Source organism: Phalangium opilio, unplaced genomic scaffold (assembly GCF_054372755.1).
Source record: "Phalangium opilio isolate 3A_F unplaced genomic scaffold, DU_Popi_V2 ptg000031l_1, whole genome shotgun sequence".
Lineage (NCBI taxonomy): Eukaryota > Metazoa > Arthropoda > Arachnida > Opiliones > Phalangiidae > Phalangium > Phalangium opilio.
In genome coordinates this window covers 3,365,118-3,389,063 of record NW_028324158.1, presented here as the reverse complement: position 1 = coordinate 3,389,063, position 23,946 = coordinate 3,365,118, and the positions used below count along the sequence as shown (strand labels likewise).

General features: G+C 40.9%; 2 protein-coding genes and 24 non-coding genes across 26 annotated transcripts in view; 2 read left to right on the top strand and 24 right to left on the bottom strand.

Annotated features, from left to right (window-relative positions):
• The window catches only part of LOC149689168 (ATP-binding cassette sub-family C member 1-like), a 51,270-nt gene that overhangs the window by 23,876 nt on the left and 3,448 nt on the right, over window positions 1–23,946 (top strand). The window contains exons 12-15 of the mRNA XM_089869589.1: window positions 21,299–21,389; window positions 21,854–22,224; window positions 23,056–23,223; window positions 23,561–23,745. Coding sequence (XP_089725715.1) covers window positions 21,299–21,389; window positions 21,854–22,224; window positions 23,056–23,223; window positions 23,561–23,745 — 815 coding nt within the window. The remainder of the gene's footprint in view (window positions 1–21,298; window positions 21,390–21,853; window positions 22,225–23,055; window positions 23,224–23,560; window positions 23,746–23,946) is intronic.
• Window positions 29–100, bottom strand: TRNAA-UGC (transfer RNA alanine (anticodon UGC)). The gene has a single exon. It is a non-coding gene; the product is annotated as a tRNA-Ala (tRNA).
• TRNAA-CGC (transfer RNA alanine (anticodon CGC)) lies at window positions 293–364 on the bottom strand. Its single transcript has one exon. It is a non-coding gene; the product is annotated as a tRNA-Ala (tRNA).
• TRNAA-UGC (transfer RNA alanine (anticodon UGC)) lies at window positions 557–628 on the bottom strand. The gene has a single exon. It is a non-coding gene; the product is annotated as a tRNA-Ala (tRNA).
• Window positions 689–760, bottom strand: TRNAA-CGC (transfer RNA alanine (anticodon CGC)). Its single transcript has one exon. It is a non-coding gene; the product is annotated as a tRNA-Ala (tRNA).
• Window positions 1,215–1,286, bottom strand: TRNAA-CGC (transfer RNA alanine (anticodon CGC)). The gene has a single exon. It is a non-coding gene; the product is annotated as a tRNA-Ala (tRNA).
• TRNAA-CGC (transfer RNA alanine (anticodon CGC)) lies at window positions 2,007–2,078 on the bottom strand. The gene has a single exon. It is a non-coding gene; the product is annotated as a tRNA-Ala (tRNA).
• TRNAA-CGC (transfer RNA alanine (anticodon CGC)) lies at window positions 2,667–2,738 on the bottom strand. Its single transcript has one exon. It is a non-coding gene; the product is annotated as a tRNA-Ala (tRNA).
• Window positions 2,799–2,870, bottom strand: TRNAA-UGC (transfer RNA alanine (anticodon UGC)). The gene has a single exon. It is a non-coding gene; the product is annotated as a tRNA-Ala (tRNA).
• On the bottom strand, window positions 3,326–3,397 carry TRNAG-CCC (transfer RNA glycine (anticodon CCC)). The gene has a single exon. It is a non-coding gene; the product is annotated as a tRNA-Gly (tRNA).
• Window positions 3,457–3,528, bottom strand: TRNAA-UGC (transfer RNA alanine (anticodon UGC)). Its single transcript has one exon. It is a non-coding gene; the product is annotated as a tRNA-Ala (tRNA).
• On the bottom strand, window positions 3,589–3,660 carry TRNAA-CGC (transfer RNA alanine (anticodon CGC)). The gene has a single exon. It is a non-coding gene; the product is annotated as a tRNA-Ala (tRNA).
• Window positions 3,721–3,792, bottom strand: TRNAA-UGC (transfer RNA alanine (anticodon UGC)). The gene has a single exon. It is a non-coding gene; the product is annotated as a tRNA-Ala (tRNA).
• Window positions 3,853–3,927, bottom strand: TRNAA-CGC (transfer RNA alanine (anticodon CGC)). The gene has a single exon. It is a non-coding gene; the product is annotated as a tRNA-Ala (tRNA).
• On the bottom strand, window positions 4,116–4,187 carry TRNAG-CCC (transfer RNA glycine (anticodon CCC)). The gene has a single exon. It is a non-coding gene; the product is annotated as a tRNA-Gly (tRNA).
• TRNAA-UGC (transfer RNA alanine (anticodon UGC)) lies at window positions 4,248–4,319 on the bottom strand. The gene has a single exon. It is a non-coding gene; the product is annotated as a tRNA-Ala (tRNA).
• Window positions 4,380–4,451, bottom strand: TRNAA-CGC (transfer RNA alanine (anticodon CGC)). The gene has a single exon. It is a non-coding gene; the product is annotated as a tRNA-Ala (tRNA).
• TRNAA-UGC (transfer RNA alanine (anticodon UGC)) lies at window positions 4,512–4,583 on the bottom strand. Its single transcript has one exon. It is a non-coding gene; the product is annotated as a tRNA-Ala (tRNA).
• Window positions 4,644–4,718, bottom strand: TRNAA-CGC (transfer RNA alanine (anticodon CGC)). Its single transcript has one exon. It is a non-coding gene; the product is annotated as a tRNA-Ala (tRNA).
• On the bottom strand, window positions 4,907–4,978 carry TRNAG-CCC (transfer RNA glycine (anticodon CCC)). Its single transcript has one exon. It is a non-coding gene; the product is annotated as a tRNA-Gly (tRNA).
• TRNAA-UGC (transfer RNA alanine (anticodon UGC)) lies at window positions 5,039–5,110 on the bottom strand. The gene has a single exon. It is a non-coding gene; the product is annotated as a tRNA-Ala (tRNA).
• Window positions 5,171–5,242, bottom strand: TRNAA-CGC (transfer RNA alanine (anticodon CGC)). The gene has a single exon. It is a non-coding gene; the product is annotated as a tRNA-Ala (tRNA).
• TRNAA-CGC (transfer RNA alanine (anticodon CGC)) lies at window positions 9,432–9,503 on the bottom strand. The gene has a single exon. It is a non-coding gene; the product is annotated as a tRNA-Ala (tRNA).
• TRNAG-CCC (transfer RNA glycine (anticodon CCC)) lies at window positions 9,695–9,766 on the bottom strand. Its single transcript has one exon. It is a non-coding gene; the product is annotated as a tRNA-Gly (tRNA).
• On the bottom strand, window positions 9,827–9,898 carry TRNAA-UGC (transfer RNA alanine (anticodon UGC)). Its single transcript has one exon. It is a non-coding gene; the product is annotated as a tRNA-Ala (tRNA).
• LOC149689169 (ATP-binding cassette sub-family C member 1-like) lies at window positions 15,636–18,374 on the top strand. The gene is made up of 9 exons (XM_089869590.1): window positions 15,636–15,774; window positions 15,858–16,034; window positions 16,176–16,289; window positions 16,356–16,493; window positions 16,560–16,697; window positions 17,106–17,164; window positions 17,227–17,529; window positions 17,868–17,971; window positions 18,254–18,374. The coding sequence occupies exons 1-9, from the start codon at window positions 15,730–15,732 to the stop codon at window positions 18,262–18,264; spliced, it is 1,089 nt and encodes a 362-aa protein (XP_089725716.1). The 5' UTR covers window positions 15,636–15,729; the 3' UTR covers window positions 18,265–18,374.

Sequence of the window (23,946 nt, the reverse complement as noted above, 5' to 3'; positions counted from 1 at the left end):
TAAATACTTTTAGACTAAAACCACGAAATGGAGATACCGGGGGTTGAACCCGGGACTTCTCACATGCAAAGCGAGCGCTCTTCCACTGAGCTATATCCCCTACGAATGTACGAGTATATATCATCGTAAAATTAAATACTTTTAGACTAAAACCGCGAAATGGACATACCGGGGGTAGAATCCGGGACTTCTCACATGCAAAGCGAGCGCTCTTCCACTGAGCTATATCCCCTACGGATGTCCATGTAGATATCATCGTAAAACTAAATACTTTTAGACTAAAACCGCGAAATGGAGATACCGGGGGTTGAATCCGGGACTTCTCACATGCGAAGCGAGCGCTCTTCCACTGAGCTATATCCCCTTCGGACGTAGAAGTAGAGATCATCGTAAAATTAAATACTTTTAGACTAAAACTGCGAAACGGAGATACCGGGGGTTGAACCCGGGACTTCTCACATACAAAGAGAGCGCTCTTCCACTGAGCTATATCACCTTCGGATATACAAGTAGAGATCATCGTAAAACTGAACACTTTTCGACTAGAGCCGCGAAATGGACATACCGGGGGTTGAACCCGGGACCTCTCACATGCAAAGCGAGCGCTCTTCCACGGAGCTATATCCCCAACGAATGTACAAGTAGATATCATGGTAAAATAAAATACTTTTAGACTAAAACCGCGAAATGGAGATACCGGGGGTCGAACCCAGGACTTCTCACATGCGAAGCGAGCGCTCTTCCACTGAGCTATATCCCCTTCGGATGTACAAGTAGAGATCATCGTAAAATTAAATACTTTTAGACTAAAACCACGAAATGGAGATACGGGGGTTGAACCCGGGACTTCTCACATGCAAAGCGAGCGCTCTTCCACTGAGCTATATCCCCTACTGATGTACAAGTAGAGATCATCGTAAAATTAAATATTTTAGACTAAAACCACGAAACAGAAATACCGGAGGTTGAACCCGGGACTTCTCACATGCGAAGCAAGCGCTCTTCCACTGAGCTATTTCCCCTTCGGATATACAAGTAGAGATCATCGTAAAATTGAACACTTTTAAACTAGAGCCGCGAAATGGAGATACCGGGGGTTGAACTCGGGACTTCTCACATGCAAAGCGAGCGCTCTTCCACTGAGGTATATCCCCTTCGGATGTACAAGTAGAGATCATCGTAAAATTAAATACTTTTAGACTAATACCGCGAAATGGAGATACCGGGGGTCGAACCCGGGACGTCTCACATGCGAAGCGAGCGCCCTTCCACTGAGCTACATCCCCTTCGGATGTACAAGTAGAGATCATCGTAAAACTGAACACTTTTAGACTAGAGCCGCGAAATGGAGATACCGCGGGTTGAACCTGGGATTTCTCACATGCAAAGCGAGCGCTCTTCCACTGAGCTATATCCCCTACGAATGTACATGTAGATATCATCGTAAAATTAAATACTTTTAGACTAATACCGCGAAATGGAGACACCGGTGGTCGAACCCGGGACGTCTCACATGCGAAGCGAGCGCCCTTCCACTGAGCTACATCCCCTTCGGATGTACAAGTAGAGATCATCGTAAAACTGAACACTTTTAGACTAGAGCCGCGAAATGGAGATACCGCGGGTTGAACCTGGGATTTCTCACATGCAAAGCGAGCGCTCTTCCACTGAGCTATATCCCCTACGAATGTACATGTAGATATCATCGTAAAATTAAATACTTTTAGACTAATACCGCGAAATGGAGACACCGGTGGTCGAACCCGGGACGTCTCACATGCGAAGCGAGCGCCCTTCCACTGAGCTACATCCCCTTCGGATGTACAAGTAGAGATCATCGTAAAATTGAACACTTTTAGACTAGAGCCGCGAAATGGAGATACCGCGGGTTGAACCCGGGATTTCTCACACGCAAAGCGAGCGCTCTTCCACAGAGCTATATCCCCTACGGTTGTAAAAGTAGATATCATCGTAAAATTAAATACTTTTAGACTAAAACCGCGAAATGGAGATACCGGGGGTCGAACCCGGGACTTCTCACATGCGAAGCGAGCGCTCTTCCACTGAGCTATATCTCCTTCGGAAGTAGAAGTAGAGATCATCGTAAAATTAAATACTTTTAGACTAAAACTGCGAAATGGAGATACCGGGGGTTTAACCCGGGACTTCTCACATGCAAAGGGAGCGCTCTTCCACTGAGCTATATCACCTTCGGATACACAAGTAGAGATCATCGTAAAATTGAACACTTTTCGACTAGAGCCGCGAAATGGACATACCGGGGGTTGAACCCGGGACTTCTCACATGCCAAGCGAGCGCTGTTCCACTGAGCTATATCCCCAACGAATGTACAAGTAGATATCATCGTAAAATTAAATACTTTTAGACTAAAACCGCGAAATGGAGAGACCGGGGGTCGAACCCAGGACTTCTCACATGCCAAGCGAGCGCTTTTCCACTGAGCTATATCCCCTTCGAATATCCAAGTAGAGAGCATCGTAAAATTGAACACTTATAGACTAGAGCCGCGAAATGGAGATACGGGGGGTTGAACCCGGGACTTCTCACATGCAAAGCGAGCGCTCTTCCACTGAGCTATATCCTCTACTGATGTACAAGTAGAGATCATCGTAAAATTAAATACTTTTGGACTAAAACCGCGAAATGGAGATACCGGGGGTCGAACCCGGGACTTCTCACATGCGAAGCGAGCGCTCTTCCACTGAGCTATATCCCCTTCGGATGTGCAAGTAAAGATCATACTAAAATTAAATACGTTTAGACTAAAACCGCGAAATGGAGATACCGGAGGTCGAACCCGGGACTTCTCACATGCAAAGCGAGCGCCCTTCCACTGAGCTATATCCCCTACGGATGTACAAGTAGAGATCATCGTAAAATTAAATACTTTTAGACTAAAACCACGAAATGGAGATACCGGGGGTTAAGCCCGGGACTTCTCACATGCATAGCGAGTGGTCTTCCACTGAGCTATATCCCCTACGGATGTACAAGTAGATATCATCGTAAAATTAATTACTTTTAGACTAAAAGTGCGAAATGTAGATACCGGGGGTTGAACCCGGGACTTCTCACGTGCGAAGCGAGCGCACAACCACTGAGCTATATCCCCTACGAATGTACAAGTAGACATCATCGTAAAATTGAACACTTTTAGACTAGAGCCGCGAAATGGAGATACCGGGGGTTGAACCCTTGATTTCTCACATGCGAAGCGAGTGCTTTTCCATTGAGCTATATCCCCTTCGGATGGATGAGTGGAGATTTTCAGAAAAGAATATATACTTTTTTAAAACCGCGAAATGGAGATACTGGGGGTTGAACCCGGGATTTCTCACATGGGAAGCGAGCGCTCTTCCACTGAGCTATATCCCCTTCGGATGTACAAGTAGAGATCATCGTAAAATTAAATACTTTTAGACTAAAACCGCGATTGGAGATACCGGGGGTTGAACCCGGGAGTTCTCGCATGCAAAGCGAGCGCTCTTTCACTGAGCTATATCCCCTTCGGATGTACAAGTAGATATCATCGTAAAATTAAATACTTTTAGACTAAAACTGCGAAATGGAGATACCGGGGGCTGAACCCGGGACTTCTCACATGCGAAGCGAGCGCTCTTCCACTGAGCTATATCCCCTTCGGATATACAAGTAGAGATCATCGTAAAATTGAACACTTTTAGACTAGAGCCGCGAAATGGAGATACCGGGGGTTGAACCCGAGACTTCTCACACGCAAAGCGAGCGCTCTTCCACTGAGCTATATCCCCTACGGATGTACAAGTAGATATCATCGTAAAATTAAATACTTTTAGATTAAAACTGCGAAATGTAGAGACCGGGGGTTGAACCCGGGACTTCTCACGTGCGAAGCGAGCGCTCTACCACTGAACTATATCCCCTACGAATGTACAAGTAGACATCATCGTAAAATTGAACACTTTTAGACTAGAGCCGCGAAATGGAGATACCGGGGGTTGAACCCTTGATTTCTCACATGCGAAGCGCGTGCTTTTCCATTGAGCTATATCCCCTTCGGATGGATGAGTGGAGATTTTCAGAAAAGAATATATATTTTGTTAAAACCGCGAAATGGAGATACTGGGGGTTGAACCCGGGATTTCTCACATGGGAAGCGAGCGCTCTTCCACTGAGCTATATCCCCTTCGGATTTACAAGTAGAGATCATCGTAAAATTAAATACTTTTAGACTAAAACCGCGAATTGGAGATACCGGGGGTTGAACCCGGGAGTTCTCGCATGCAAAGCGAGCGCTCTTTCACTGAGCTATATCCCCTTCGGATGTACAAGTAGATATCATCGTAAAATTAAATACTTTTAGACTAAAACTGCGAAATGGAGATACCGGGGGCTGAACCCGGGACTTCTCACATGCGAAGCGAGCGCTCTTCCACTGAGCTATATCCCCTTCGGATATACAAGTAGAGATCATCGTAAAATTGAACACTTTTAGACTAGAGCCGCGAAATGGAGATACCGGGGGTTGAACCCGGGACTTCTCACACGCAAAGCGAGCGCTCTTCCACTGAGCTATATCCCCTACGGATGTACAAGTAGATATCATCGTAAAATTAAATACTTTTAGATTAAAACTGCGAAATGTAGAGACCGGGGGTTGAACCCGGGACTTCTCACGTGCGAAGCGAGCGCTCTACCACTGAACTATATCCCCTACGAATGTACAAGTAGACATCATCGTAAAATTGAACACTTTTAGACTAGAGCCGCGAAATGGAGATACCGGGGGTTGAACCCTTGATTTCTCACATGCGAAGCGAGTGCTTTTCCATTGAGCTATATCCCCTTCGGATGGATGAGTGGAGATTTTCAGAAAAGAATATATATTTTGTTAAAACCGCGAAATGGAGATACTGGGGGTTGAACCCGGGATTTCTCACATGGGAAGCGAGCGCTCTTCCACTGAGCTATATCCCCTTCGGATTTACAAGTAGAGATCATCGTATAATTAAATACTTTTAGACTAAAACCGCGAATTGGAGATACCGGGGGTTGAACCCGGGAGTTCTCGCATGCAAAGCGAGCGCTCTTTCACTGAGCTATATCCCCTTCGGATGTACAAGTAGATATCATCGTAAAATTAAATACTTTTAGACTAAAACTGCGAAATGGAGATACCGGGGGCTGAACCCGGGACTTCTCACATGCGAAGCGAGCGCTCTTCCACTGAGCTATATCCCCTTCGGATATACAAGTAGAGATCATCGTAAAATTGAACACTTTTAGACTAGAGCCGCGAAATGGAGATACCGGGGGTTGAACCCGGGACTTCTCTGTTGTTGTTTGACGCAAGAACGACTCTGGGATTAACTGGTTATGAACTCTTTATTAAATTAAGTAAAACATTTATGTTAATTTCCGTGACCGCTACTGACAACTGATAACTGGGAACAGATAACTGAGAACTGACTTTGAGAACTGACAAACGTTATCGGAATGTTATCCGGTTATATAGTTAAGGCATCGCGATAAAAATAAAGATTACAAGAATGACCGCGATGCATAAAAAATACAAGTGTAGAAAATATAATCTGGATATAGATAAAAAACAACCGGTATTATCTCTAATTTACAACAGTCCCTCTTAATATCGGTGGTTTCAATCTTCTATCCAGGGGGTGGTCATTTAATTATTTCCTGTCCAAGGGCTTTGACGCAGAAGAGGTGCTTCGGACGGAACAGGCTCTTTGTACAGACGTCAGCTGGCATTCCCTCTGTTGGTAGATTCCGCAAGGCTATTTGTCCCTCTTCTTCCAGGTCGCTGGTCCATTTCTTTGCTCTGGCAATGATTGACTTGTCGAACCGGGTTGACTTGACGATTTCTTCGAGGGATTCTGTTAATCCTTCCGGGACGACCATATATATTTCCTCCTCGAGTTCGCCATTAAGATAGGCCGTGACGACGTCCATTTGGTGGACTTCCAAACCGATTTCCACAGCAAGGGCCATAAGCAGTCTTATCGAGCTGGATCTAATGACGGGTGCGAACGTCTCTTGGTAGTCGATCCCTGGTCTCTGGGCAAAACCTTTCGCTACGAGCCTGGCTTTCCTTTTCTCTACTTCTCCGCTGGGTAAGTATTTAGTTCGGAAGACGAGACGATTTCCAAGGACCTTTTGGTTTTCCGGACAATCAACGATGTCCCAGGTTTCGCACTTGATAAGCGAAACGAACTCTTCCGTTACTGCTTTCCTCCAGTCGTTTGCGTACGGAGAAGCCAGGGCTTACTTCATGGACAAAGGTTCTGATAAGATGGCTAGGTTTGCTGACTCATCGGACAGGGTTTCTTGCTCGTCAGTAGACTCTTCTGAGACGCTCGGAATCATGTTGAACGATTTCTTCGGTCGTCCGGGTACTCCAGTTCTTATTTTCTTCGGTCTTCCGGGACCTTTCTTCAGAACGAGGGTTTCTGAGGGTTCTTCGAAGACGTCCTCGTTTTCCTGGGCATTAGGTTCTTCCGGGGTTTCATCTTTGAACTCCTTTTTGACTTCTTTGAATTCTTCTCTTCCTGGCGGTTTTACAGCGTGTGTAGTGGCCGGGATTTCGATTTCGCCTTTAGCTTTGCCTCCGTATTTCAGGTTTACTTCTGGAGTGACGAAATCATCATATCCGCCTTGTTTATTAAATTCTCCCAGGAACTTGACATTTCGACTCCGGTAAATTTGCTTCTCGGACGGAACCCAGAGTCGATAGGCCTTCGAGACTTGAGAATAGCCGATGAAAACGCATTCTTTGCTCCTGGCTGCAAACTTCCCCTTCCTTTTATTTTCGTCCAACAGCAAAGCTTTGTCGCCGAAAATCTTCAAATGTTGCAGGGATGGCTTCTTTCCGGTCCATCTGGTAAATGGTACTTCTCCATTTATGCTCCGGGAAGGACAACGGTTTCGAATGTAGTTAGCCGTGGCCATCGCTTCTGCCCAGAATGATGGTGGAAGTTGCGCTTGTATCATCATACATCGGGCCATATCTAGGAGTGTTCTGTTCTCTCTTTCGGCAATGCCATTCTGTTCCGGGGTGTATGGTACGGTGAGCCTTCTTTTTATCCCAGAGTCTTTCAGGAATCTGTCGAATTCATTGTTGCAGTATTCGGTTCCGTTGTCGGACTGCAAGGTCTTGATTTTTCTCCCGGTTTCCACTTCAGCTCGTTGCTTGAATTCTTTGAAGGCTTTCAACACTTCGCTCTTGTGTTTTAAAAAGCTGACTTCACTCCACCGGGAATAATCATCAGTGAAAACGACGATGTACTTGGCTCCACTCATCGACGTTACTCTCATCGGGCCACATACGTCAGAGTGTACTATTTCCAGGACATGCGAGGTTCGGCTATCGTCGGTTTTCGGGAACGGCTCCTTCGATTGCTTTCCTTTGATACAGATTTGGCAGATTCCCAGGCTCCCATCTTTTTCAATGTTGAGTCCCGTAGCCAAATTCTTCCGGGCCATTTCCTTCAAACTTCTCTCGTTCAAATGACCGAGTAGGAAATGCCAGTTCTCCAGGTTGCTTCTAGGCTTTATTTCCGCTAGCACTGAATGGACCGTTTCTTCAGTCTTTCTCAGGAATTAAAGGTCTCCAACTCTGTCAGCAACTGCAATCACTTCCCCGGTTGCCGTCTTAATCCAGGCCTGCGACTTCTTGAATGTGACCTCATGTCCTTTGTCCGTCATCTTGGCAATGGATAGGAGATTTGTTCTTAAATCCGGGACATGAAGGGCTCGTTCCAGGCGAAGAATTCGATTGTCGCTGCCATTCGTTGCGGGTACTTTTACTTCGCCAACACCTCGTATCTTCGTTGACTCAGCAGTGGCCAGGTTTAAACATTTCGTGGTCTCTTCGTAATCATTGAAACAGTCTCTGTTGGAAGTCATATGTGAGGTGGCTCCGCTGTCCAGGCACCAGGAATCGTGATCAGCCTTCAGGTGCAATGCGAATTCTTCCTCGGCCAAGTTTTCTGCCAGTACATGATGGGCGTTTTCCTTCTTTCTGGTTCTTATGCCTGAACCATGGTTTCTGTCGGGGCAATCGGCTACCTTGTGGCCGGGTTTCCTGCATCCATGACACTTGTACTTGAAGGTCGTGCTTCCTCGTCCACGTGAACCTCTTCCTCTACCCCTACTGCCCATCATCGCGTTCTGCACGGGTTCGTCTTCTTTAGATTGCTTGGCGTCCGATTCCTCCAGGATCTTTATTTTCAAGGCTTCTGGATCAGGTAACGTATCCCTGGACTCTATTGCGCACCGGAAGTTCTCGTATGATTCTGGTAGACTGTATAACAAGATAATGGCCAGTAGGTCGTTGTTTACAGCTACTCCCATGTCAGCCAACTACTGCATCGAAGAATTCTCGGACGTGATCCCGGACATCTTCTCCCTCCTTCATTTTCTTGAGGGTCAGTTTCTTCAGCAGCGTGGCTTTCCGGGCAGGTCCACTGGACTGGTAGATGGATTCCAGCTTCTGCCATAGTTCCCGTGAGGTGGTGCAGTTCTTTACTTGCTTCAACTCCGACGGACTGATCGACAAGATTAGGTCCGCTCTTGCCTTCCGATCATTACTGTCCCAGGTAGCGACCGCCTGGGTGTTGCCTTCCGTTCCCCGCACCTGAGTTGGCCTCGTTGAAGTTCCATCTACGTACTCCCAGAGGTCGTTCTTTTGAAGCAGGGCTTCCACTTGCATTTTCCAGGTATCATAATTATCTTTAGTTAACGTCTTGATTCGTCCCAGGTGATTTCCGGCCATTCTATGTCTGACTCCGCACCTTAAAGGATAATCTTCCCGGCGTTGAACTTCGTATGACTTCTAAACCTTTGCGCAGTGGAAGCGTGCTGGGCCCATAACCTGTTGTTGTTTGACGCAAGAACGACTCTGGGATTAACTGGTTATGAACTCTTTATTAAATTAAGTAAAACATTTATGTTAATTTCCGTGACCGCTACTGACAACTGATAACTGGGAACAGATAACTGAGAACTGACTTTGAGAACTGACAAACGTTATCGGAATGTTATCCGGTTATATAGTTAAGGCATCGCGATAAAAATAAAGATTACAAGAATGACCGCGATGCATAAAAAATACAAGTGTAGAAAATATAATCTGGATATAGATAAAAAACAACCGGTATTATCTCTAATTTACAACATTCTCACACGCAAAGCGAGCGCTCTTCCACTGAGCTATATCCCCTACGAATGTACACGTAGAGATCATCGCAAAATTAAATACTTTTAGACTAAAACTGCGAAACGGAGATTTCGGGGGTTAAACCCGGGACTTCTCACATGCAAAGCGAGCGCTCTTCCACTGAGCTATAGCCCCTACGGATGTACAAGTAGATATCATCGTAAGATTAAATACTTTTAGACTAAAACTGCGAAATGTAGATACCGGGGGTTGAACCCGGGACTTCTCACGTGCGAAGCGAGCGCTCTACCACTGAACTATATCCCCTACGAATGTACAAGTAGACATCATCGTAAAATTGAACACTTTTAGACTAGAGCCGCGAAATGGAGATACCGGGGGTTGAACCCTTGATTTCTCACATGCGAAGCGAGTGCTTTTCCATTGAGCTATATCCCCTTCGGATGGATGAGTGGAGATTTTCAGAAAAGAATATATATTTTGTTAAAACCGCGAAATGGAGATACTGGGGGTTGAACCCGAGATTTCTCACATGGGAAGCGAGCGCTCTTCCACTGAGCTATATCCCCTTCGGATTTATAAGTAGAGATCATCGTAACATTAAATACTTTTAGACTAAAACTGCGAAATGGAGATACCGGGGGTTGAACCCGGGAGTTCTCGCATGCAAAGCGAGCGCTCTTTCACTGAGCTATATCCCCTTCGGATGGACAAGTAGAAACTGTCGGATAATTAAATACATTTAGTATCCGTGAAATGGAGACACGTCCAGTGTTATACTTCTCCGTGACGGCCCTAATTATGGAATCTATAGCAGTGGTACCAATTACTTTTTGAAGGGATGATGGAATGAGAGGGCAGCCATTTAGTTGAAGGGTTTACAAAATGGCAATGCAACAATTTTTTAATTATACTTATAAAATTACTATTATTTAAACATTGAAAGTCTCAGAAGTTTACCAGCTCTGTTATTTGCGGGACTGCTTTAGTTGCATTCATCATCCTTTTTATTGCCGTGCACTTGCCGGAGATTACATTTTGGTGTCGAATCAGTTTTTTCGTCTCGTACCCTTATTCGTTACAAAAACATTTGACCAATATTAAAACACCAGATGTCCAGCGACTCACTTTGAAACGCTTGAGCAATTACAACAACATACACCATAATTTTAAGGTATGATTTCAAAGCATGGGTCCAGTGGATCTCTACATGGTGACGTTTCTTGTTAACTCCAGTTTTGGCTCTGACGGGATTTATAAGCGCACTTTAAAATCCTACCCACCAGCCTTCGCGAAGCTAAACCTGGAGTTATCTTGTTGGGAATCCACTGGATCCATGCTATTCTTTAAGTAATATACGTCCGTTTTTGGGTCGGGCACGTACCATACGGCAAATTAGGTTTCGATGACGGATTTGTAACCTGTGTCGTCTCCTGACCGTCAGCCGAGAATAATTTGACTTTGAGCCAGCAGTAATACACCATATACCCGGCTGAGAATAAGTGTGAAATGCTCTCATTTAATTGAAAATATAAGTGTTTCGTCTTAAGCATTTAAATTAAAACAAAAGTGGATGAGAGGAAAAGTATTAAAATGGCCAAAAGTCGCGAGTCATCAGAGTTTCGCCGTAGTTGACCGTTTTATTGGCGTAGCTATACTTGGCCTGTTCACTTTCTTAAAATAGGTCTTATGTAAGTTGTGTTAATTCGCAGTTACGCGGTTACCGTCGTCTGCTATTGTGTATGCTAGAACTTCCTCGATTTGTATATGTAGTCAGGACAGAGTAGCTGGTAATGTTTTAAAAGGTATTTGATGGTATAATATGGATTTTAGTAAGGTTATCGAAGCAATAGAAGAGCACATAAAACTAGATACGTTTAAAACAAATCTCGGTAATTTAGCTATAGCACGAGCAGCTTGCGTCGTGATGCACGTGATTGAGTGGGCTATGGTTAAACCAAGGAGCATAAATGTCTGAACTACTTTCAGTCGCGAGTTTACAAGTCCATCAGTCACTAGTAGACTAAATAGTTATTGGCGAAACTTTGATGTCCGCGTTTTTTAACACAGGCTCTATGGCCATTGTCATACTTTCCCTCTCATCCACATTTGATTAAAATATACCACAATTATGGAATTGGGTAAAATGGTATTTTCATTTTACCCGCCATTGCCATCTTCTACCCATCAACAAAAGCGACTGGACAAGTACCAAAAACAATTAAAATATGCTCAATAACATTGTTATATAATCTTAAATTTTACTTGAAAAGCAATTGTGATAAACCCTGATTATATGTTGTTAGAATAATTTCACTTTTGTTTTCAAAATTTTCAGGTATAATATTCTCCGAATGTAATGCGAATGTTTCAAATGTCCTTATTTAACTGAAAATACAAGCTAGCTGCCGTTAATGTTAATGTACATTTTACAGTAATATCTTACAGTCTACTGTGGTAAACCACCACTGCTGGCCTACACGGGCCCAGCACCAACTGGGCCGTTAAATTTGTTTAACTACGGAGGGGGCGTTGCATAAAACAAACAAGAGTAGAATTTACAAAACCTTCTGCGTTTTTTTTAACTATAGTTTAAATTAAATAACCATTAATCATTTCATTGTCCCTTTGCAATTATTGAACCCATACCCAAAATAACGTTTATAATGATCTAACATCACTTGAATCGTACAAGCAAAAGAAAAATTTCATAGTTGAAGAGAATTAAGGCGTAAGAAGCTGATTATTCGAAGTAGGAGTTTCAATAGGCCTTAATCATCAATTGAATTAATAAAAAAAAAAACAACAAATACAACTTGATTACTAAAACTTGTCTTTTATTATTTGTCGACATAGTACAGCTCTAGTAATTGAGCATCTTTCAACACAGGGGCAAATCGCTTCTGGTTTGGATGTGTAGTGGGGTGGCGTAGCGGTTAGCGCTTTTGCCTCGCAGCAACAGGATCCTGCGTTCGATCCCGGACTGTCCTTCTGCGTAGAGTTTGCAAGTTTTCACCCGCTTGTTAAAAGGAGTTTTCCTCCATGGTCTATCAAGACTTCTCCTATTCTTCAAAACTTGCAAAGGTTGGCGGTAATAGTATGTATAGGGCGCTGTCGGTAAGCAGTGGCATAGGGACTATGCATCGACAAGCCTGATGGTTTGTGTGGCCATCCCTTCGTACACAAAACTTATTAGAAACTAAACAAAATTACGTAATCAACGTATTCATTGTTTGAAGTAATATATCCAAGTGTCCAATGGATGTCCATAATCCATGCTCAATTTTAACTAAATAATAATAAAAAGAGAAAATGAGTTTAAATATAAGAAGTTTTTCAGTTGGAAATGCAGTTCTTATCTTCGTCAAAATGCAGCTAGGTATGGGGAGTCTTTGGCCCCGTCCAGTCTCAAACGCCTACTAATCCATCTAGTGAACTTGCAGTGGGCAATGTAGCGAGGAGTAGGTTCTTGAATAAATATTTAAGCGATGAAATGCTAAGTTACGTATGGTTTATTTGGTATATCTGCGAATCACTGGGCATAAAAAAGTTGTTACTCAAACGCCAGCCTTCAAGCAATATATATTGAAACAAAATACTCTGTGCCTGGGTGATGCGTAATGCAGGTGCGTTGGGTTCGGATATACCCACACCTCTTTTATTTCCGTGAAACACATACTCTCTTCCGCAGGGCTCACTGGAAAGCAGAACGTACAAGTTATTTAGAAGCAAAATTCATCACCAAACGTTGTTTACTTGATCAGTTATTTTTGTCAAGTCGTTCCAGCCCTTCTCTCTCGCCTGGGAAAAATCATCCTGAGGCTGATTAGCTCAAGCCTCAGTTTTGAACTGAATATAGAAACGGATCCATGGCATCCTCCACATCTGACTCAGTCGAACCACTTAAGGTGATCGAAAAATCAAAAACAACCATTGACAGGATTATTCAATTCACTACTCGAGTTTAAAGACATTATAGGTTAATCGCCCAAATTTAGTAAGTAGATCTTTAAAAAGGTTACGGTATGTTCGATAATCACGTAGTTCAATCATGGATAAAGGATGCGCTCGAAAAATATTCAACAGTCTATAGGCAAAATGACGTCTGCTTTATTGTATATTTTGTATCATGTATGCCTTTAATAGTTCTTAAATAATTCATTAATTTATTTTGAACTTCTGCAATATCTTATCAATAAAGAGCAAAAATTTCATATCTTGGTATATAAGTTTGTAGGTACTCGGAGAGGTAGTATTTTTTTCTCAACTTGTTTTAAACAAACGTTTCTCGCAGCTAAATCTTGAATAATTTGCCACTTCAACGTTTTTTCGCAGAACATTTTAAAAAGTAAATCTAAACTTCAATTGAAATTTCGTTCCAGTACTTTTATTCTAGTCTATTTTGGTTTCCCAACATGTAATGAATTACGTTTACATTAACTTTGTAGACGTATCAACACTGGTAGCTAGGCAGGTTTCAACCTTACTTGTATTCATATATCTATGGTTTACAATAAAAATGTACTTAGCAATAAAGCTAACTAGGACGGTTTTGGAAATCTCATATTATGGCTGTCGCGTGATGATTACAAAATAATTATATATTAAACCTACACAGATATCACCGTAGCCCTAGTAAATCTCACAGTTGATTACCATCGTGTGTTTAATATGAGGAAGCCAGTTTCTTAAAAAATGCGTGTAGAAAAACCAAAAGTTTTTTCTCCCTTGACTTACGATTGAAATAAGAAACATTGAAATCGAATGGAGAACATAATCCCCCATCATAGCCAAAGGATATAATCCCCTCATATAAGGGACAATATTCCCCAGAATGGATGTCGAGGACAAAATACCCCAAAGCACGGTTTAAATCGAACTCCAATATTTCACCAATGACTAGAATATTCGTAAAGGTGGTAAGAATTTAACGAACCCTAATCAAAATTAACACTAATAAGATTAAAATGTTGTAAAACTAAAAGGTATTAGTAAATGTCAGTGACACCACCAATTAACCCTTCCAAGTCAAAAATTGTTTAATATTGCAAATTTTCTCCATTATTTACGCCATAAGTTTATCATACCTCTCTTCGGATCAAAGCGCTATACGAGTTCTGACGTCACAGTAGCCTGCGGAAGATGCCCAGTTGTAACCCATATTTGTGTACTTAGAGGCATGATAAACTTATGTTTACGCAAAATTTCACTTTTATCTTCTGTATTTTATTTCAAATATCTCAGCGATTGAGTATTATCAGAGAAAGTTCGTTATATTTATATAACATAAATTTCTCAATCCCTTGTCATAAAAATTAACGCTACCAAAAAGGTGGGATAAAAACGGTGAAAACGAGAAACCTGGAATTTTGTTTTGGTCGCCATACACTCGCGTTTACCAAGGTGTGCAGTACATAGGGTTGTACCTCTACGTCAGTCAGTGTTTACTCTAAAAAGTAGAAAACTACATGAACTGCTTCAACAACGGAGAATTTTAAAACTCACTTCTGAAATGAAATAATATTCATTTGATTTTTAAACCGAATCACTAATGTTCGATGCCTTGTATATATAACACAAGTAGCTATATATGATAGTGCTGTATATGTTTTTTCGAAATATCATGGATACTTCATACCCTACAGGGGACTGCAATAGTGACTAATTTGGACTCTTGATTCTACAAAAAGGCGCAAATATGTTATGGATTTTCATCACGAAGGTTTAGTTGTACACTGTTACACGTAGAATTTACGCAAGAATTTTCGTCACTTTTTGAGATTTCGACTTCCGTCAAATCGAAATGAATTCTTCTATTCGTTTAAGGATTAGACTAACTTTAGCCTGATTCTAGCAACCTATTTGCTTAATTGAACAAAATTTCAAAGAACTTATAAAAGAGTAAAACAACTATTTTAATTTTAATTTTGTCCAAATTAAGATACAAATTATTACCCGCCGATTTACAATAAAAAATGTCCGTACTGCACGCGCTTGTGCCCGAAGATATTCTGATCTATTGAAAATAATTCACTCTCCCAAATACCAAAAACCATTACAAAGAATAATATCGAAGGTGTTTAGTCACCTCTACTAGTACCTCAGAAAAACCCAAAACTACCATCAAACCGTTATAGTAAAATAAATATTCATAACTATCAAAAATAATAATACATTTTCCATATCTGTCAAAAATGTTCTCACAACAAGGATAAATTGTTAAATAAATTTTACTCGTTAAGTTCAACAAATATAATCTATAATCAGCGGTCCAAAGATTATTATATAATCTTCCCTACGGATAAGGACAAGATGTACAGTTCGTAAAAGAACGATTTTATCTCCTGAAGTCTGGCATTTTATTTTTCATTTCATGTAGACGAATTCGTTTTAAAATCCACTAGTTTTTATTCGAGTGCAACTCGTACAAGGTCTTTTAATATTACCATAACGGCATACTGGAAAACGTTAGTTAGTCACAGCGACTAGTGTTGGAAACAAATTGCTCAAAGTTGGTGTTACTCATCTACAAATGGGTTACTTTATATTGGATGACTTTTGTAAATCTCCTTTTTGGGTATGTTAGGTGTTTATTACTTTATCTGATTATATGAATTGATGACGTAGTTATGAAGTCTGTAATTATACACTATTTAATAGGACGGCAATTTAACATGGTACACTGATAATCCGGATTTAACACCGTGTTTTCAAAAGACCGTCCTAGTCTGGGTTCCATGCTCGATACTCTGGTTGTTCCTCCCAATGGAAGTGGCGTTGATCGTGAAGTCGGAACGGCGAAGCGTCCGTTTTTCTCATCTATCCATTACGAAAAGTGTAAGTCCTTATTGAGCGAGGGTCATTGTTGTGTACAGGATAAGTGCGTTCTTGACACTGTTGATTCCTCTCTTGCAAATTATTTTAATGTCCGAAAAGTTCCTAAAACGTAGGTACTATAGTTTTGCTATGTGTTTTCAGCTTTTAGTTTTGTTATTGGCCGCAACTAGCCTTTTAAAATTTGGTAAACAAATATACCAGAGCGATTTTGAAGTCATTGACAATTTAGCTGTTGTTCTTCCATTTGGAACTTACGTAAGACAATTTGAAAAATTCCGTATCTAACGTTTTGACGAATTAAATTGAACTCGCCTGTTGTAGATCCTGGCGTTACTCCTCATAATTTTCGGCAGAGAGGGTGGCCCGGTATTGTCCGGAATCCTGACAATATTTTGGTTCCTCTTAACACTATCGCAAACTATCACACTGAGATCCACCATCATGAAATACTATTTACAAGTGATCGAACGTTTCTTTTACATTTTATAATAATATTACGGCAGATAAAAACGTGAAATATTTCAGAATGACAAAGATGAATATTTTGGGCTGATAATTGAGTCGATAATTTACCCAATAGTAGTAATTACGCTAGTATTACACACACTGAGTGACGCCTCTCCGCACTACGAAAAACATCCGTACGCAATCGAAGTTAAAATGGTAATACTACACACATTTTGTTGTTTATGTAACATAAGTTCGACACTGGAGCTCTTGCCTGCTTGCTTGTCGTTTTTGTGTCATACTTATGAACAGAAATGCATACAGCTAAAAGGAATCGTTGTACCCCCATATAACCTAAGTTTATTTCTACGCAACTCTAGTATTACTGTTCTGCTTTTTGTTAGTAGTAACGCGGTAGGTCGGGGGTGGGCGCGAGGTTCAACGTGCAGCGAGATAGATTATTCGTCAAGCATAATGATAGTCCAGCTATTAGCGCAGAATTCGCCTAGATACGAAAAGAAAATGGGTACACAATTATTGCTATAAGGTGTATGTACGCCTGTTATAAACTTAATTACTCTATACAATTCCTTAAAATAGAGATGATTATTTTAAAACATTAAGAAATCAAGTGAAGATGATGCTTCTTTTTGTTCACGCGTGGTTCATTCATGGCTTACCAGGTAAATCTGGTACGGTCTTGCGTTCTCGTATTTTGCCCTTACTCGAATTAAATGAATTGTAGCGCCCTGTGGAAAGGTTGGAAGAAAAACCTGGAGTCATCGGATGTGTACGACTTGAATGACTCGGAGCGAGCGCTGACTGTCTCACGCCGGTTCGAAAAACACTGGAAGCCCCAAGCCAAAACAAATAGTGGTGCCGATGAAATGAAAAAGAAAAGCTTTTCGGAGAAACGAAACAGAGTCGAATATCACAGCAATTCAATCACTTGGCCCTTATTGAGGACAGTCCGATCTTGTTTGATAACTGGAGGAGTCTTACAAGTTCTGTCCGACATAGTGTCTATTGGTCCTGCCCTTTTGACAGGGTACACAATTTTACATTTTAACCATATATGAAACGTCACAACATAAGTGATTATTAATGGGAAATCAAATTCGTTAAGAAAAAGAACGAAATTGTACATTGTTTTCACGATATTAAATTCCTTTGTTGCTGTCACTTGGTTCTCTGCTCATAGTGAAGGGTAGAGAACGGTCCAATCACATAAGCAATAACAATTTCTGATTCTGTGGATCAGGTGTTGGAATGTTTTCATTCCTCTGAATTTTCTTTGAAACTGATTGCAAGTGGTTGGTCACGCTGCAATGAATTAAGAAAACTTTGGAACCGATCATGTTAACCAGTTTACAAACTTGTTTTCAGTTCCATTATTGATTACTCGACGAGCGAAGATCCTTTGTGGAAGGGGATTTTCTACGCTTGCCTTTACGGTTTCGCCGGTCTTGCTCAATCTTTGTTGCAAGAAGGTAGCGCCATTTTTCACACCTAGTGGTCGGCATTTGGATAGGATAATATCTGTTTGTTTTATCTTTATTCATAATTTGAAATTATCCACGGGAAGTCTATGATTAATGCAATGTAATCACGAATAATTATCTGATTATTATTCATGAATAACTGATTAACCAAAATTCTGTGGATTATCTTGTCCAAACGCCGACCACTATTCACACCAAACTAGGACTGAGACTAAAATCTGCAACCATGAACGTTCTGTACAAAAAAGTAAGTTAGTCTTATCGTTATAGTGGGACGCTAGTTCATCAATGACATTCGTCGAAGTAGACATTTCGCTTGACGAGTAGCGATCGACGTGACCTGACAATGGGCGAAATACTGAACACGATGTATGTCGACACGAACAGATTCCAAATTCTGTCGACGCAATTGAGTCTCTTGTGGTCGGTTCCGGTACAGTTAGTACTGTGCTTCACCTTCATGTATCAAGAACTGGGCTATTCAGCCTTTGCTGGTATCGTACCTATCGTCGTACTTCTTCCACTGAACTATCTCAGTACCAAGAAATACAAAGAATTGCAGGTAAATGTTATTCAACCAAAATTCCATAGACCATAAATGATAACAATCTCCAGTAGATCACATCAATAAAAAATTAACAGCGATTTAAAATAGGCCTAAGCCTTTTCAAAACGTTAGCATTCGAAAACCTGCAGCCGGGGGAACAAGCAAAGATAGAATGCGCGTATGGGCACTCGTCCCCGATTGAAGTAATTTAAAAAAATCACCTTTTACATTCAGAGCCAGAAAAAGATGTCTCAAGATATTATAGAGCACTTTTACGAGCACTCGAATAAACAAACCTCTCAAATACAGTTGTTCCGTTCTATATCGTTCTCGCACTCTCTATAACACAAAAGAAAACTCTTACTGATTGAGCAATTTCAACCTAGATTCTCATGAGTGACGAGAGCAGTTCGTAGTGCGAAATTGCGATTAATCTGATGCCGCTTGGCACGTGATAAGAGATAATCAAGTTAAGCAAAACTTGGGACAGGACACCTAGGCTAGTCCTTGTTTTTCGCGAAATTGTAAATAGTTTTCTTTGGTCAATATCTTTCCTCAGTCACTTAACTATGACGTATTTCCAATAATTTTGGCCATCCGTTGAGCCATTCTTTACAGACCCTTAAGCTACAACAGTTCGCCTGAAACGCTTTATTGTTATCAAGGCGAATGTAAACTGTGCAGTTTCTGTGAATGTATGGTTTTTTATTGTCTCGTTATTAGATTGAATTGATGAAGATGAAGGACAACAGAATGAAAGTGATGAGCGAAATCTTGAACGGAATCCGCGTCTTGAAGTTGTACGCCTGGGAGAGATCATTTCAGAGAATCGTTCTTGAGATCAGAAAGAATGAATCTGCACTCATGAAGAAACAAGCCCTCTTCGATGGAATAAATATATGTATAACTGCTCTCATACCGGCTTTGGTACGAACGTAAATAAAATTCAAGAATTGGATTAATATTATCGATGATGGGGGCACAGAGAGGTGTAGAGATTTCAGCTCCGTACGCCTATTAGTGTCTTCTGCAACTTTTTCGCACGACTCAAAACGGCATATGTTTCTGAAATCTCTTCGCTTTTGCCATGTTCAAGAAAGGCGATAACACCACATTTCAGCGATAAAATAAGAACGCTGGTTGAAGATGGTTTTACTGTTGGTGGTCGTCATATCTTTTGTTAAACTTTTTGTGTAATCCCTGAAGGCTTATAGGCCTATACCCTTTTACCTCCATAATAATTTGAAGTTCCTATATATATTGTTTCGAAATTTTCAGATTACTTACCCGTGTTTCGCCATTTACGTATTCATTGACGATGATAACGTTCTCACCTCGAGGAAAGCTTTCGTGTCCTATCAGTTGGTACGATTATTAGCGACGTCAATGCTTACGCTTCCGGATTTAATCAATACGCTAGTTCTGGTAAGAATGATGTCAGGAAGGGTCAAGAGAAAAATTTACCATTTGCTTCTTTTACTAAATATATTAACGCATAGCGCGGCTCTGGTGGATCCCCTACAAGGGGACTTTCCTCCTGAACTCCGGGTTTGGCTTGGCAAAGGCTAGTGGGCGGGATTTATACATGCACGTATAAATCCCGCCCACAAATTCATCTAGCTTCGCCAAGCCAAAACTGGAGTTCGAAAGGAACGTTAGATTGTAGGGGATCCACTGGAGCCGCGCTATGCTTTAAGTGGTTTCCGATAATCACAGCATCTCAATTTTTTAAAACGACAAAAACATTTGGCGTGTTTTGGTACATAATTTTGAATATTACCTATACCTAACGATACGTTTCAGTGACCACCTTATTATCGTAGCAGTCAACGCAAGTCGAGCTCTCACCCAATCACAGTTTTAGCTATGTCATTTGAAAAAAAAAAAAATTTTCACTTAGTTTACCCTTGCCTAACTACTGGCCGTACTGTTCCTGTTCATGTCGTGGGAATATAATATCTTGTAAAAAAGCTCTTAGCTCTAATACTAAGGAAGCGCAAAGAATAGCGTCTGTTAGAAATCCAACTAGCTGTAAAATAATTAAAAGCCCAGACTATTAGATCGAAAACATCTTAATTATTAAACAATATATATTCGCTCGGTAATTCTATCACAGTTCAGGGAACTGTATTTTCAGCATCAGTAAACTCAAAATCCATTAAACAGCAGGTACAGTAAATAGTATAGGCGTAGCTCTCGCAAATGAATTCAATTCCCGCTACTCGAAGGGGGTAGGAAACTGGGGACACGGGTATAACCTGGCACCCTTTTGCCACATTTAGAGTAGACACTTGAATAAAATGTATGTCCTTCATTTCCTGCTCTTTCCTACTGGCTGATTTCTTTCTGTAAAACACATCCTTACTGGTTGAAAAATGTCGTCTGTTATACTGTATATTTACTATTCTTTAATTTTAACTTCTGCAATTGCTTATCAATAAAGAACAATAATTGCATATCTATGTAACACACGGAGAGGTAAAGTTTTGGCTTTCCCAACTTCTTATATATATTTATATATATATAGATATATATATACTTTCGATTTTATGTATCATTCGATTGTCATCACCATACTGTAAAAGAAAGTTTTTAAATTATAACTCGGGTCATTAAATGGAGGCAACTAATTTCATATAACAAAACATGTAGCACAAAACATTTTCCCAACAAAGGGGTATGCTTTTTAGAAAAGTAATCGTACAGGATTATGTTGGCCTTCCTTATAGTTAAAACGCCTCAAAATGACGCTGAGTAATTCTTTACAGACACACGTCTCGGTAAGAAGAATTGCAAACATGTTGAGTCGTGAGGAAACCCAGCATTACGTCGAGCAGATGCCTAGCAAAACGCAGTATGGTATGTCAATTAATATGGGACTTGAAAAAACAAAGAGATGGGTCGCTTACTTTCTCCGCCAGCTATTTCAGTACACGCAGATGAACTTAAGCTCAAAAATAAATTGTGATCAAAAGTTAGAAGCGCGAACTTGAGCTTGGAGAAAGAGACAACTGAGGGAACTTCTTCAAAACTTAATTAATCAATAAGGAGCATTAGTACAAACGGAAATATCCTCCTATAATAACTAGGTTTATACCGCGGCTCTAAAGGAATTCTGGCTTAGCATAATGATAAATTTTACAAGGAAACCCCGCAAAGGCTCTGCTTTAAAAATTATAAGTATAAAATAAGCCAATCAACATATCGTTGCCGGTATGAGGAAAAGACTCAAGTCGCGTTTAGATTGTTACCAGATTTTTCGAACTCACAATTAGTAATTTTTGACCAATGTTAACATAAATTTGTTTCTATGAAAATTTCAGCAATTGAAATTGAGAAGGGAAAGTTTCTTTGGAACCTGAAAGACGAAGCAGCGGCATCTCTTCGGGACATCAATTTTAAAGTGTCCCGCGGTTCGTTGGTGGCCGTGGTGGGTCCGGTGGGTTGTGGCAAGTCTTCCCTCTTGTTTGCTCTGGTGTCCGAGATGCAAAAGGTGGAGGGGGAGGTGAGAGTGGCCGGGAGAGTGGGATATGTCACTCAACAACCCTGGATCCAGAACGCCTCACTAAAAGAGAATATTCTCTTCGTCGACGACATGGATCAAAACAGATACAACTACGTCATATGCGCATGCGCCCTTCAACCAGACCTCGACCAACTACCCGCTGACGACGAAACGGAGATCGGTGAAAGAGTATGTATTATTGGAACCAGAAATGTTGCGAAATTTTTTTTTCGCCAAAGTGGTGTAGGAGTAAAAAAGGAGATGAAGTCTTGGATAGTAATAAAGAGTCGGATCTGGCTTTGGAAATCCTATGCAATATCCGTCTATTTATGCGGGCATTAGTAGAAAAGAAAAAAAATTGTACGCGCTTTTTAGAATGACAAAAGTAAATCTTTACTCGCACAATGGGAGAAAATTGAATGTTAGAAAACCTTGTTGTAATTTATTGTGTGGCAAACGGCATCAGATTTCCCTAAAAATCGAACTCTCGCGAAAACCTCATAAGAAAAAAAGTCCATTGGCTGTATTACATTATTTGAAGATAGGCTCACATTGTGTGTAGACTCCAAAATGTCTCCTTTTCTACTCCTCCCCGTTTTATGGCACTGACATTTAATGACTGTCGGGATTTAAAACAGAGGAAGGTTTTCATTCTTCCTGGCTTCTTAAAGACGTTTAGAAATAAAGAGGAAACACGCGAGATAAAATGGGGGAGAAGCCGGAGTCGATTGATTTTGAAATATTAAATTTCATAGGAAGTGATTACACTATCAAGTCCTTGGGTACTTCATTAATCTTGAAAGGTGTCGCGCTTTCGCGCTTAACACAGGACCATGGATGTTATCGAACACATGCCCAATGAACGTTTTCAAAGCAAGACCTGATCCACGAAAGCTGTGGATAAACTAAAAAATACAAAGCGCTTTAATCGAAAACCCTGGGGTCGCGACATTTCATTCATAGTTCCATATATGGCTGCTATCGTTAGTAATGTTGTCGTTTACTAATTCTACATGATAGGGTATCAACTTGAGTGGTGGTCAAAAGCAAAGGGTCAACGTGGCCAGAGCAATTTACCGCGATGATGATGTTTATCTCTTTGATGATCCGTTGGGCGCGGTTGACTCGCACGTGGCCAAACATCTCTTTAACGAAATCATCGGACCAAAAGGATTACTTCGAAAGAAAGTAAGCAAAGCTACTTTAATATTTCCTATGAAAGCGCTATGCAACCATTAATCTAAATGAGATGTCAACGTGTCGTTTCGTTTAAATCCACGTAGTAGTTGAATATTTAGGCCCGGAAAGTTATTAGTTTCTTTACTATGAAATAAATTTCAACTGACATCCCGTATATACATGTTTATCTAAGCCTCATAGATTTTGATTTAAATCCGTGCAACTTCAATAATAGCAGCTCTAGAAGTGATCAAATTATATTAATGCTATAAGTTTAGCTAACCTTATGAGTCGCTCTTTTGATGTTCCTGGCTCGCCCGACAAATAGCAATTTTATCTCTTACAGACGAGAGTTTTGGTGACGCACAACTTGAGCTTCATCCGAGAAATGGACGAGATCTTTTTCATGAACAACGGACGAATCATAGAGAGGGGAACCTATGAAGAAATCATGAGTCGTCAGGGAAAGGCCAGAGATTATTTCGTGCAACACATGAGTGACATGAGCGACGAGAATAAAGAAGAACTGCCGTGAGTAAATTTGATGCTATAATCTACACTTTTTACCGCTGCAACGTTCTAGAAAAGCGAAAAAGTTTCAAGTCATAGAAATTTAGTATGTTCTGTTCAAAATAACCTAGCGATTTTCTTCGTAAACAACCACCATTTGGTTGAAGAGATAGCCATTATTTTAAATTTCTTCAATTGATCCTTGGAAGTTTAACACGCTTT

What these genes read in the sequence shown, in the direction of transcription:
- LOC149689169 (XM_089869590.1), top strand. Translation starts at nt 15,730, where the DNA reads ATGGGTTACTTTATATTGGATGACTTTTGTAAATCTCCTTTTTGG. An exon ending in TTTGTAAATCTCCTTTTTGG is followed by an intron (nt 15,775 to 15,857) that starts GTATGTTAGGTG and finishes ACTATTTAATAG; the next exon opens with GACGGCAATTTAACATGGTA. An exon ending in TCATGAAATACTATTTACAA is followed by an intron (nt 16,494 to 16,559) that starts GTGATCGAACGT and finishes GAAATATTTCAG; the next exon opens with AATGACAAAGATGAATATTT.